The sequence below is a fragment of the Lytechinus pictus genome, chromosome 7 (genome assembly GCF_037042905.1).
Source record: "Lytechinus pictus isolate F3 Inbred chromosome 7, Lp3.0, whole genome shotgun sequence".
Classification (NCBI taxonomy): domain Eukaryota; kingdom Metazoa; phylum Echinodermata; class Echinoidea; order Temnopleuroida; family Toxopneustidae; genus Lytechinus; species Lytechinus pictus.
This window is the reverse complement of record NC_087251.1, coordinates 34,148,605-34,162,291: the sequence shown is the minus strand read 5'-3', so window position 1 is coordinate 34,162,291 and position 13,687 is coordinate 34,148,605. Positions and strand designations below refer to the sequence as shown.

The 13,687-nt window shown below is 36.6% G+C and overlaps 1 protein-coding gene across 2 annotated transcripts in view; it reads left to right on the top strand.

Moving 5' to 3' along the window:
• LOC129264515 (serine/threonine-protein kinase D3-like) overlaps positions 1–12,837 on the top strand; it is a 42,535-nt gene extending 29,698 nt beyond the window's left edge. Inside the window, exons 9-20 of one of the 2 annotated variants that reach the window (XM_064102553.1) lie at positions 361–484; positions 1,440–1,517; positions 2,213–2,609; positions 5,321–5,386; positions 7,473–7,628; positions 8,190–8,296; positions 9,371–9,532; positions 10,079–10,177; positions 10,730–10,890; positions 11,378–11,484; positions 11,751–11,836; positions 12,391–12,837. In XM_064102553.1, coding sequence (XP_063958623.1) covers positions 361–484; positions 1,440–1,517; positions 2,213–2,609; positions 5,321–5,386; positions 7,473–7,628; positions 8,190–8,296; positions 9,371–9,532; positions 10,079–10,177; positions 10,730–10,890; positions 11,378–11,484; positions 11,751–11,836; positions 12,391–12,606 — 1,759 coding nt within the window. In that variant the 3' untranslated portion in view covers positions 12,607–12,837. The remainder of the gene's footprint in view (positions 1–360; positions 485–1,439; positions 1,518–2,212; positions 2,610–5,320; positions 5,387–7,472; positions 7,629–8,189; positions 8,297–9,370; positions 9,533–10,078; positions 10,178–10,729; positions 10,891–11,377; positions 11,485–11,750; positions 11,837–12,390) is intronic. The other variant, XM_064102554.1, reaches the window with a different exon arrangement.
• The last annotated feature ends 850 nt before the right edge of the window (positions 12,838–13,687 follow it).

Here is a 13,687-nt window from a genome sequence, read left to right as displayed (position 1 = left end):
TAGTTAGGCACACTGTTTCGAAAAGTAAACATATAATTTCAAAATGTTAGTAAAAGGGTCTATTTCACCAGCTATGGTAGAAAATGAAATTTACTCCGGAATATAATTCCAGTCTGAAGCATATATGTCTTGGAAGAATTTCATCGACCTTTTTTTTTAATTTTGATTTGCTGAGAAGCACAATTCCAATGGTAACTGTCGGATAAAACGGGACTTGTTGGATAAAACGTCCGACTAGTCCTTTCATGAAACGCTCACCCGGTGTGTGTGGAGTGATTATGCATTTACTATTTTCTCATCGCAAGATAACGCTAATTAGTAAAGAATGAAATATATCATGGCTTATTCTTCTTCCCTTAGCCCTGTTCAAAGCAACAACATTCCACTCATGCGTATTGTGCAGTCTGTGAAACACACTAAACGAAGAGGATCTCAAGTCCTGAAGGAGGGATGGATGGTCCATTACACAGACAAGGATAGCATGGTAAATTCATCTTGGCATCACAGGGATGATTTATAAAGCTATGTGTAAAGTCACACGTACTGAAGTATGGAGTGCCAAAATTAAGCCACACATTTTTATAAAGTACAATTGAAGCTGACTACCTGACGTTGGAGCAAACAAGGTTTTCGTGAGAAAATCTTTAAAGTCAAGGCTAACTGTCGCCATTTTCATTTTAGATTTGCACGTATGGGACAGTGTACAACCTTCCTTATTTTGTCAATTTCATAGCAATTTCATATGTTCTACTGGAATTATTTGGCACAGATTTTTTATTTATACATACAAACACTTGGGTGGTCATTTTACTGTTCGAATTCATTTTCAAATTGTAAGCACTAATGATATTTAAAAAAAAAAAATCATACAAAAGTTGCAAATTCATGAAGACATGCATGTAACTGTTTCTCCGAACTAATGCAAAACCTTTAACTGTCATTACATTGTTGTCAGATTTTAGATAAAATTTTCTGTATTTTCTTTGTCTGATTTCGCTTTATCTGTTCAAATCGTGTTATTTTTTGCCTGGAATATCCCTTTAGGAACAGCTTTCAAATATATGATAACAGATGAGATAAAAGAATTGACAGGGAAGTAGGTAATCATACTAGCCATTGCGCTAAACAATGGACAGAATTGATCAGCCTAGTGTGTTGAATGTTATACATATCTCAGTAATGTGCATTCCAAGGATTATAGTACCCACCCCTTGAATGCAATCGTTCACCTGTTTACCGATTTATTTTTTTAATAAGCCCCAATGGTAGGCAATTATTAGATAATCATCCTACGACCTGATATGTATTTTTTTAAGGATTCATTATTTTTTGTTGTATGTACTCTCTTTTATGTCTTCACCTATTTTTTGTATGGCTGCCTTCAGTGCCTTAATGATAAAGTAAGAATGTTTATGAATTATTATATTTTTCTTCCATAGCGCAAGAGACATTACTGGAGAATAGACACAAAAGCTATTACTCTGTACCAGAGCGAGAGTAGCACCAGATATTACAAGGTTTGTTTGCTCAGTAGGTTTGATTTTACTTTCAAAACTACCAAATAAAGAAGGTTTGGAAACTGGTAGATGAGATTGTTTGCCAGTGTACAGTATGCCAAGTATTATCAATGGTAGTTGAAAGTGAAAGTTTGTTGGGTTCATTTTTGTTACACGATGTAATTTAATTTTGTATGATTTGTAGATCTATGTAGAATCTATAGTTCTCCTTTATTTAGCGCTGGTTGTGATTATCACTAGAGGCCTTCACCATACTATCCTTGTTGTTAAGTATAAAAGTCAGTGAAGTCCATTGATCTTGGGCACTTTAGAGTCTGCAGGCACAGACCCTGATTTAAAATTTTATCAACAAGTGGGTTTTGACATAAGATTGTACATGTAAAACTTACTGCTATAATTTCAACCTTCTGTATACAAGCCATTGTAGGCTGCTCATCCAGACCCCTTAAATTAAGTGAAGGGTTTGCACGGCAGACTATGCACTTTAGTGGGTAGGTTTAAATGAGTTAGAAGAATATGTTAAATGTATTTTTTTTCCATTTTACTAGTTAATTAGTAGAGGTAATCTTTCTCTAATGTGACATATTTTCTGTAAGGGTTGTGGCTTTCAGCTGTAAACATTACATTTTCAAACTTTCATGGGATGCCCTGTATTGTGTATGTAAACTCAGACATTTTCTCCCACAATTTTCCAGGAAATTCCACTGTCAGAAATCCTGTCTGTTAGGATGGTGAAGCCTTCCCAGGATGGGAGCGGTAGCGGTAGCAGCAGTAGCGGTATGGGCATCTCGAGCCTCGTAGGGGGCGACGGATTCACATCCCACTGCTTTGAGATACAGACTGCCAAGACAACTTACTATGTAGGTGAGAGGACCTCGCTAGGGGACAGCAGCTCAGAGAAGGGGTCGGGAGGCAGTACAACCTCCAGCTCTAAACTGCCAGTACCGTCGAGCTCTTCGGTGGACGAGGAGCCTGAACAGAGCTGGGTTGGGGTGGAGGTTGCCAGAGAATGGGAGCAGAAGATCCGACAGGCACTCATGCCTGTTACCCCTCAGCAAAGTGCCACTAGCATCACTAGCACTTCTAGTCCAAGTAAGTATACAAACTGTGCTGAGTCATGGTACATCATATATTTTACATTTTCATTGGAATGATCTTGGATTTGGATAAATGATATGAAAAAAAAAACCAAATTGTATCTATCAAAATCGCACAACCATTGTAAAAGTTGGATAACTTTAGGGGATTACAGTTTAAGATTATGTGCTAAAAAAACAAAATCGATTTTCTTTGTCAACATGATTATAGTTCCAAATGAAGTAAAATTAATTCATTAAGATTTTCTGCATACATACATGTATATGTTAAAGTCCTCAGTTTCCATGATAAGAAAAAAAAGAAATATTTCATGGAGTTAAGGAAGAAATGATTCACATTATATCTTGAAAAAAAAACCCAATTATTTAATATGTAATATACTTAAATATAACACAAATTTTCTGCATTATATTTGGTTGAAACTGAAGAAGGAAGACAATGTGAATTACAAATCTGTAGAGATTAAAATATTAATATTTTGCCCATATGGCTTCTTCAGGTTTGTTATTATATTTATAATTTCATCTCTACGTTTTGTCTTGTGTGTGTAGGTGTAAAGATGAGTTTTTCTAGTTACATTGTGATTTCGTGAAACGTATGCCTGAAAAAACAAAAACCTCTGAAATAGGTTTCCACAGAAACTCAACACAGATTATTCAAATGAAGAATATTGATTTGAGTAAATTTTGTTCTTTTCAGTAATGTTTGGTCTAATGTATGCACTGTGCCCTTCTCACACTTTCTCTCACTGCAAATTGCCTTCAAAAGATTAAATTGCTTGTTGCTCGTGCTTTAGAATTACTTTGAAAATCATGTCATGAAGTCACTGATAATTCCTATGTTTATTTCAGCCAGCCCTGTTGGCTTACAAAGACTGATTACAGTAACATTAATTTGAAATAAAACTGTAAAACTACTTGTATGTTTCTTTGGAAATCAAAGTTCTTTTTTTAACAGATTTTGATTTGAATTTTTGGAATGGGATGTATAGATAATGAAAGCAGTTGCATTAAACACTGGTTTCAAGTGAAAGTTTGTAAAACCAAGGTCAGTTATCACTTTATAATTCAAGATCTAGATCTGGTACACTGTGATATTATGATATCTAAGCTGAAAAAAATATGATCATATTGAAGTTCACCAACAAAAATAGGCACATGTGGGACAGTGTATTACTATTGCTTGAAAAAAAAACTTGGCATCAGGCTGGAATTTCATTTCTTTTTACTATTTTCTTTTTACAATTACTCAATTTTTTCCAAAATACTTTGCCACTTGTTTTTATTCATATATACAGACACTTGGGTGGTCATTTGATTGGATTCTGTACCAACTTATTTTGAATTCATTACCACAACAACAGTAAAAATGCTGATTAATTTCAAGCCTGTTGTAGAAGAAAATAGACATTGTAGTTTAATAATTCAGAAATTTACACAATCATTTCCCCCATTTTTGTATGATCTACATACAGAAAATAAGTGTAGATAAAAATCTTGTTTAAACTTTCGTGAAAATACTTGTCATGGTTAATTTCTTTAAGCATGAATGATACATTCAGTCTTTTTATGTGATTGGTGGAACAGAACAGGTTTCGCCTTCCAAGTATTGTTAAATACGTTCACTGCACTGTTCTAGTGTGCTTTCTCATAGAATACACCTCTCTCTCTCTGCACTGAATTATTTTCTGCTGCTCTATCAAATGTTACAAAAGAAGACACACTTTTGACTGTCTCTCCATTTCCGTCTCTGTCTGTCTCTCTTTCTCTCTCTGTTCCCTTCTATTTCTTTTTCCCAAAAAATAAAAAAACCAATTGATAGATATTAAATTTACTGTTTATTTTGCCTGAGCTATAAATGTTTAGAAATTTTTCTATTTGCCAATAGTCTCCTGTGATAGAATCATGTGAATGTAGACCCAAGAATATTTGAAATAACCAAGGAGATGTTTTGACTGTTTTACTTCATTTTTTTTCCATCAATTTACACATAGTTTAAAACATTTTGTAATCCATCATCCTTGAGACAGGGCCCTACTGAGATTTCTTTCGTTAATGATATATATTGCAGATAAATTCAGTCCTATTCAATGATTGTTATTTGGTTTGTTTCAGCCAGGTTTGTGGCCTAAAAAATAATGAATAAAATTTGTGTAATGCTCAAAATATTTGGTCTCTGTTGTTGTCAGTGTTGGGATTGTAGGCATGTTATCATTCTGTAAAAATATGATTTGAAGAAAGGATGTGGGATGAAAACATACTTGTTCAATTTTACCTTGAAATCAATCTGGTTCTCCTGCACTTACCTGGTTAGCAACTTTAAAGGGTTTCTCATCGTCATTTCTTGTTTTCTTTTCTAATGCTGTCATTTCTTAAAAAAGAACAAACAAACTTGTTGAATGTCAACTCTAGTCAAATGCTGCACCTTACACTGCATTGTTTATAGTAAATAAGCATTGCCAACACATCTACCATATGTTATTCTTTCATTTTCTTTGTTTTTCAGTGGTTATTTATTGAATCATAAGATCTTAAGATAGTGTAAAAATAGTGTGTCAAAGTCTGTAGAGCTTGCCAGTGAACCTCAAACTGTTTTGCTATGGGTTTTGTAACATTATCTTTTTAATCAGTTCAAGAAAAAAAAACAGTTGCAGTTACTGCAGTATGTGATGTTCATGAAATTTCTGATGTGTGTATATCTTTCAGGAAATGATTCTGTAATACAAATTCCCAGAGGTTATAACCCCCATCGTCATCAAGAACGCAAAGAAGGTAAAAACAAAGACTGACTTTAGAGTGGTGCTTTGCTTGCTAACCCTATAGCCCAAACACTGCAAGAGTAGATAGAATTAACCCATCAAATAGGTGCACATAACTAACTCAAGATTCAAATGAATAGGGATGCACTCATTCCTTTTGTGGATAAGTTAGAATAGATTAGAACTCTGTTCTGCCTTTTAGGGAGTAATTTTTAGTGGTCAGCAACAACAAATACATGTATGGAAATGGTGAAAATAGGCATGATATACAGCCACCAATTGACATACTGTTTTGGGACAATATACATGTGGTTTGAACAAAGATCATCAAGCATGTTGTAGAATAGCCTATTAAAAGAACCAACCATTGCTTAGAGAATGTGGAACAAACTGGCTTACTAAAATTGTTGATATATTTCAGAAGTACTTCTTTTAGTTATTGTAATAACATACTTAGTATACAAGTATTATGTTGGAACGGAAGAAGGCAAACAGTAGAGATTAAATTGGGTGCATGTTTTATGAAATGGGGGCCTGGTAATGGTAATGAGCATGCATTTACGCCCCAAAGCAGTGCCTGAAGATAACTAACCCTGACATTAAAAGTCAATGAAAATTGCTAGCTGGCTTTGCTTTACATGCAGTCCCCGTCTAGTTCATAAGCATTAAAGTTCTGCTTTGATAGCCCTTTGAGAATGAGGAGCTAATGAGAACTTGAAGAAATCAATATTGCTGCCATTAACTTGCAGAGAGTGGTCAATCATAGAAGAAGCTGGTACTGCTCGTCTTATACTGGTACCAACCATTCATTGACATACTGCACTCATGGCTTCTTTACAAGCCACACTACATCTTCTCACATTTTGTCTACTGACAGGATCATTGAAATTAAAAGAAAGAGATGAATCCAGATTGGTTTCCAAGTCAAAAGAGTGTAAATTGCTACTGTTCCTTAATCTGTGGTGAACCAGGATCTGCTTTATTATTAGTACATTGTACCACTTCCTTTCATCTACTTTCATGGTATATTACCACTATAGGATACACACAAAGCACTCATCATGCCACCAGTATCCTGCGCCTCCCCACCTGGTATGAAGGCACCCCAAACAATAGGCCTGTTTGTATAGTCTATTGACTCATTAAGTGGTATGATCATTAATAGGGGTATAGGCCCATTGGTTGAGGGAATGAATACTCTATATATTATATCCTACTCATTTTCATGTCATCATGGTGGGGTACTCTGCCTGTAACTTCACTTGCATTAACACTTGCATACTGATCAGCTGTACTTTTCCTTTTGGTCGCTGCCAGGGTCGTTGTTTACATGCTGCTCTCACAAGTCCACCTTTGAGTTTGAGAGCCTTTTGGATTTGATTTCAGCTGGATTGATAGTTTTTTCAGCAAGTAAGCAATATTTCCATTGCATATTACATATTGAAGCAGCGATTGCTGTCAGTGAGATTATTATTTGAAGATGCATGGGTATGCTGTTAACCATGTGCAGACTCAGACAAGTGGTTATTCTAGTAGCCACCGAGCTACCTCACATATCATTGCCATTCCTACATGGAGTACCCAAAGGTCTGGGAATCAGGCCAGTACCACCACAGGAAAGAACCTACCTTGCATTTGGTGTAGTCAGTCCCATGTAGTTGATCATCAATTCTGCCTGGAAAAATTCAACAGCAACAGCTTACAGAGGGTGGGAAATCTCTCCGTTGAAGGACAGGTCCATAATCTGCATTATCATCAACATGGCACTTTCCAAGCTCAGTTTTCCCAGAAGCAGGCTACAAGGGATCGGACAGGGCGATTCAAAGACACTTTTCACACACATCAGATGCCTTGCCAGGGCACCACGGCAAATAGGAAACAGCACTCCACTTGGCACACACTGGATTCAATTTGCAACGAAAACTTTCTGAACATTAACAGCAAGCAGCATGCTCCAAATAACCTTGAAGCTAATGCTTTCAGCTCACTCTATCACCTTGTATCATCTAGTCAGTCTCTGTTTCAAGATTCCTATAAGAAAACCGATGCAAGAACTAACATTATCAACCACTTGCATTGTTCCCCCTCCTCCTATCAAGGTCCAGTTAATGCTACAGAGAACGGGGATGATTTCCCGGCCAAGGCCACAGAGCCATCTTTTCTCAACAAGAGAGAAAATAATGACATCAGTCAACACTACCAGATCTTCCCAGATGAAATCTTGGGGTCAGGACAATTTGGAATTGTTTATGGGGGTAAGTTTACTCTTTTAGTTTCAGTTTTAATTGCATTGACAATATGCTGCAATTGTTTGAGATTCAGTAGACAGTAAGTCGGCCTTTCTAAACCAAAATATTATCTTAAGCCAAATTAGAATTGACATGGGAGAGTCACCTGTACATCAAGATAAATGTATGGGACTACATGGAGGTATGTTCATGCTCTTTCTTGGAGTGTCTTGTGGATGTTAGGAAGAGCTGGGAGGGAGATTATTTGCCTGGATGAGACTTCATGTCATACTCATAATCCAGTACCTCGTTTGGATCATTGAAAATCAGGTTTTATAAATGTTGATATGTTTTATATTGGAATATAAAGTCAGTTGTCTTTGTCCCCCAAATCTGAGGTTGTTGGTTGGGGCGCATTTCATGAAATAAATATTCATTGATTTCTCTGGCTAGCTTGTTATGAGCCAATCAGATGTAAGGAGTTCAGTAGCTTATAACTGTTGTCATTGAAAAATCACTATTTGCTTCATGAAACACTCCCCCAATGTAATACACTTATGTTCATATGTCTCTGTTTTTTTTTTTCAGGTGTACATAGAACCTCAGGGAGGCAAGTGGCAATCAAGGTTATTGACAAGTTTCGCTTTCCAACCAAACAAGAAACACAACTCAAGAATGAAGTGGCCATCTTACATGTAAGTTTTTTTTTTACAACGAGTAAATAGTGTTATGATGTGATGCTTAACAACAGTCTGATAGGTAGAGAGAGCATTTGTTTACATAATCATGATAGGCGATCATGAACCCAGTATCCTATAGTCATTGGCCTGAATTCACAAAGGTGGTTTTGTAAAAACATGGTTGAGTCCATAGTTTATGCAGATTTCCTGTATAAAGTACGCTTAATTTAGCGCATATCGGGTGCTTGTATAAAAATGTCCAATGCTGATGCGCGCTTTTGTCACAGTGCGCCAAATAGACGCCTGTTACCATGATTAGATACGCTATTTTATTAATGAGTCCACTGTTTAAAGAGTGGACTCATTTATTCCAAACAGTGGACTCATGAATAAAGTAGCATTGATAACCACGGCAACAGGCGTCAATTTTGCGCACTGTGACAAAATTGCGCATCAGCATTGTTTTTTTTTTAATACATGTGGTAAAATATGCGTAATTTATACAGGAACTCTGCATAAACCATGGATTCAACCGTGGGTTTTCAAAACCACCTTTGTGAATTCGGGCCATTAAGTTTCAGTGTCACAATATTTCTATATTATCGTCATATCGTGCAGCCTTACTAGTCATGTATGGTGTGATTTTCACTGATATTTTTTTTCATTCTCAAGAGGAATATTTTTGTTGTCTGTTTGTATTGTATGGCCTCAACTTCAACTCCTTGAAGATTATTTGAGTAGGTGTTGGATGTAGTCCCTAGCATAAAATCCTGGCCTGATCCTTTGCTAATACGGCTTTGTATCTTTCTATATAAATGAGAGCAATTGGTTAAGTGGTGTCATGTATGGTCTATCCCATGATGTCTGGCAATTTATTGTTGATTGAAACATCTATTGGAGCATCTGTTTTATCTCCCCTTATCATATTCTCCATTTTGTTCCTCTCCCCTCCCCTTCTCCATGCTCTCTCTTTCCACCTGTCCCACTCCCCTCTTTCTCTGTCTCTCTTTCTCTGCCCCTTTCTCTCTTTCTCTCCCTATTTCTATTACACACGCACACACACCTTCACACATATCTTTATGTATACAGAAAGTACGTCATCCTGGTGTAGTGAACCTAGAGCAGATGTTTGAGACTCCAGAGCGTGTGTTTGTTGTGATGGAGAAGCTCAAGGGTGACATGTTAGAGATGATCCTCTCCAGTGTCCACGGCAGATTATTTGAGAGGGTCACAAGGTTCCTCATATCCCAGGTGAGTTAAGGTAGCCTTGATTTAAGCTCAAAATGACTTGGTTAATCTCTTCTAATCTATGAAATGCTAATTTCTTTATCCAAATCCATTCTTTTTCCTCATGTATGGAGTGCCAATTTAGTTGTCAGTTCAAAGTGTCTTCACTGATATATGGAATGCTTATTCATTATACAAAGTCAGTGTCTTCTCTGTATGTATATGATGCTAATTCATTCATCCAGATGAAAGTTTGTTTTTATTCCTTTTTTTTTTGGGGGGGGGTGAATAGAATGCTAAATTATGAATGGGATGCCAATTTATTTATTAAAGCCAGGGTGTATGTTCTGATGTATGAATGCTAATTTCTTTATTGAATTTGAAGTATATTTTCTGGTGTATAGAATGCCATTTGATTTGTCCCGAACAAAATCTGTAAATTGATGACCTCTCCAACACCTTGTTTAGGGAATTTTACTATAGAGGAGTTATACCTGAGATATAACCAATTCATTACAGATTAAGAACATAACTCACTTTGTTTTCATGCTGGTTGATTTGTATTTGTAGATCTTGATTGCTCTGAAGTATCTTCATTCTAAGAGTATTGTACATTGTGACCTCAAGCCAGAAAATGTTCTACTCTCATCAGATGGCGATTTCCCTCAGGTAAAACAAGCGTTAATAATCATTATATAGTGTTGTGCATCTAGTACTTTTCTATTTTAAGGTGCACAATTATTATTATTATTATTATGGTTATCATTATTGTTGTTATTATTGTTGATGTTGTTATTGTTGAGATGCTGTTTCCAGTGGTTACAAACTCAATAGATCAAACCTCATTGCATGTTTTCCAAATTTATCATGCCATTCATATTACAAATCAGAATAAACTTTTCTCTTGAATGAAAACTGTCTTCTAAGTGTATGTAGTCCCTCAGTACATCATATACATCATGAATGTATTTTCAAACTAGCTGTGTATTCCTGACCCCTTAAGGACTGGCTGCGCAGATTGTGGCTGAAATCAGAAGGGAGAAAGCTTCATGCTTTCAAGTCCTCTATGCCGTTGAAAAGCCCAGCCTAGTTAGGTCTAGGTTACTGTATTTATCTATGTTGTAATTCAGTTTTCCTTAGAGCAGCTCAAGTATCATAATTATGATATGGCTTTAATGATCTAATTCTGTTTCTTCTCTATTTCGTTCTGCTGCATCACAGGTGAAACTGTGTGACTTTGGTTTTGCTCGTATCATCGGTGAGAAATCATTCCGTCGCTCGGTGGTTGGCACCCCAGCCTACCTGGCCCCAGAGGTTCTTAGGAGTAAGGGCTACAATCGCTCACTAGATATGTGGTCTGTTGGTGTCATTGTCTACGTCAGGTAAGCTTGAACAGTTTTAGCAGCTAAACATAAGCGATGCATCTCATGCAGCAAGGCTACAAGCAAGGCACCCACTGCCTTTATCCTGTGGTCTTGCTATAGTCATTCATTTCTTTAAGTCAACTTAATTAAACTCCATTGTTTGCAATATCATGGACCCATCTATCAAATGTTATTATCATATCTTGTAGCCCTCTTACAAAGTAAACTTTTCATTCTATTAAAACTTAATGTTTGCCCCTTCTTTCAATTTTCCAGCTTGCAGTATACTATTTGCTGTATTAAAAAAATCAAAATGTTCTATGTTGCATAAACTTTATTCTTTAGCAAATGAAATGATAATTCTCATGCATCCCTTGTATTCATTTTGGGTAATTACAACTCTTTATGTATAACTGAGTATACTTTTTTTAAGAGCATTAAATATTTTTCATAGTGGGCATGAGTGGTAAGATGTAATCAGTGTTATTTTCTTTATCTTGTTTAGCTTGAGTGGTACCTTTCCGTTCAACGAAGATGAAGAGATCACGGATCAGATCCACAATGCAGCGTTCATGTTCCCACCCAACCCATGGAACGATATATCAGAGGGAGGTGAGTTCACATCGACCACAATTTTAATGAAGGCTCAAGGCAATCATTTTCATTGGATGAATGTTTCCTATGATGTCACACTGTTGGGGATGGTATGTGGGAAGGTTTCTAAACACTTGGTTTACAAGCAGTTTGGCTACTTCTCAGATACTCTATTTCCAAATGGACTAAGCCCATTTGCACATGCATCCTTGTTTGTTTTGTATAATGTAGATATGTTTTATTATTCTTACAAAATCCCCTGTTCCACTTTCAATATCCTTCAGCCATTGATCTCATACGGAATCTCCTACAAGTCAAGATAAGGAAACGCTACACAGCTGACAAATCTTTAGCGCATCCTTGGTTACAGGTGAGCAAACAGTTTGATGTAATTACAAATATTGTAGACTCTGCATAAGTAAAAAATATCGCATAAGTACTAGCGATTTTAAACGTGATATTTACATCTTTAATATCAAAGTTTGTTTTATTCACATGGTTCTTTGGTCCTAATGTTAAGAAATATCAAAGGAATGTGCATGAATAATAAAAGAAAAATATGTAGGTTTGCAAGATATATCATTCATATGTCTATGAGCAAATACTGCCATCTATGAAACTTTGCTGGGGTATGCCTCAGTCTAACACAAGAAATTTATGCCCTTCTTGTCTTGCTTATTTTCAATGTTATGAATCATAGGACAAAGTGTCTTTGAAATGACGTAGCATGTGCTTCATTTAATTTTTTTTCGTAAGGGTCATCAAGACTCGAAAATTACCCATTACCGTTAAACTGGGCTCAATACAATGCTAACCAAAAAAGGATATAATTTTTTTTTTTACATCCACAAACCAGCTCTATTGTATATTTTGATTCATAATGTATGTATGAATTCTTGATACAAACCGTATTCTCAATTGCAGGACTATCAAGTATGGCTTGATCTACGAGACCTGGAAACGATGGTCGGCCAGCGGTACCTGACCCACGAAAGCGACGACGAGCGATGGGATGCCTACCAACAGGCTCAGATGGGTGCAGGCAATGACCCTGCATCAGGCGGCAATTCCTCGGACAGTAACTCGACCCACCTACAACTGAGTCCCGTTAGGCACATGGACCGTGTTAGCACGCTGTGATCATCTGAGGAACCAAAGCCAAGCTTAGTGTTGGGAGAGGACCAGTGTGCCACACCGTGTTCCCTAACCAATTTCACTTTCAGTCATTAAACAGGAATACAAGACTAGTCCCTTTTATGTGTGGAACGAAAGCCCTTTACAGTGAGTCCATCATACACTTTCAAGTAGAGCAGTGATGCTCTGTCCAAATCATGTACCCTAACGCTTACACATCAGGACGGATGTAGACCCAAAGAAACAAAGAAATGAGAAAGCAACGTCTGAGCATTGGTATTGGATACTGCAGTCCGACGATGAAAACACTTAAATGACTGGATGTACGTAGTATATCGTGGAGGAAAACCCGTATTTGATAGTCGGGATGAAGGAACAGTATTTATCGTCCATAATCTGTTCTGACTTTGCCTCAGCATTAATATCACCTTTATTTTCATTCTGCAAAGGATTCTACCTTACCTCCAGAGTGTCATCAAGAAATATTACTTTTCTTACAAAACCCTTTGGTTACCTTCTGGGGAGTGTTTCATGTAGGGACGAGTCAGTAACATTCACTGACTAGTTCTGAGCCAGTCAGATGCAAGGATTTCAGTAGCTTATAACAGTTGTCAGCGACTACTTGTTTCATGAAATGCTCCCTTGGCATAGCTCTTCATCTATCAATTTATCTTATTTATATCACATGGATATACATTACATTTCAGCCATTAGTTCTCCTCATCTCATAAGTGATTTCTCATATTGACAGGGGAAGATATTTGTCTTTGATACGGATGTCATGCTTTAGCCTGGATGAAAACCTCTGATTATTTTGTGGAGCCAGCAAAGAGTCATCTCATTTTGAAACCCAAGGACCGAAGAAACAACTCAAGAGAATGTCATCCAACATTATCTCCATACTTTTGTTGAAATTTACAGCCACAGAACAATGTTCCTTGCCAGAGTCTCTGTCAGTTTGGACTCAAGATGGAAACGATATATAATATATATAATATATATTTATACATGTATTATTTTTTAGTTTATTTTCTGTGGATAGACTCGAGGAAAGAAGAGGATACAACTCAGAAACATGATTGTAAGC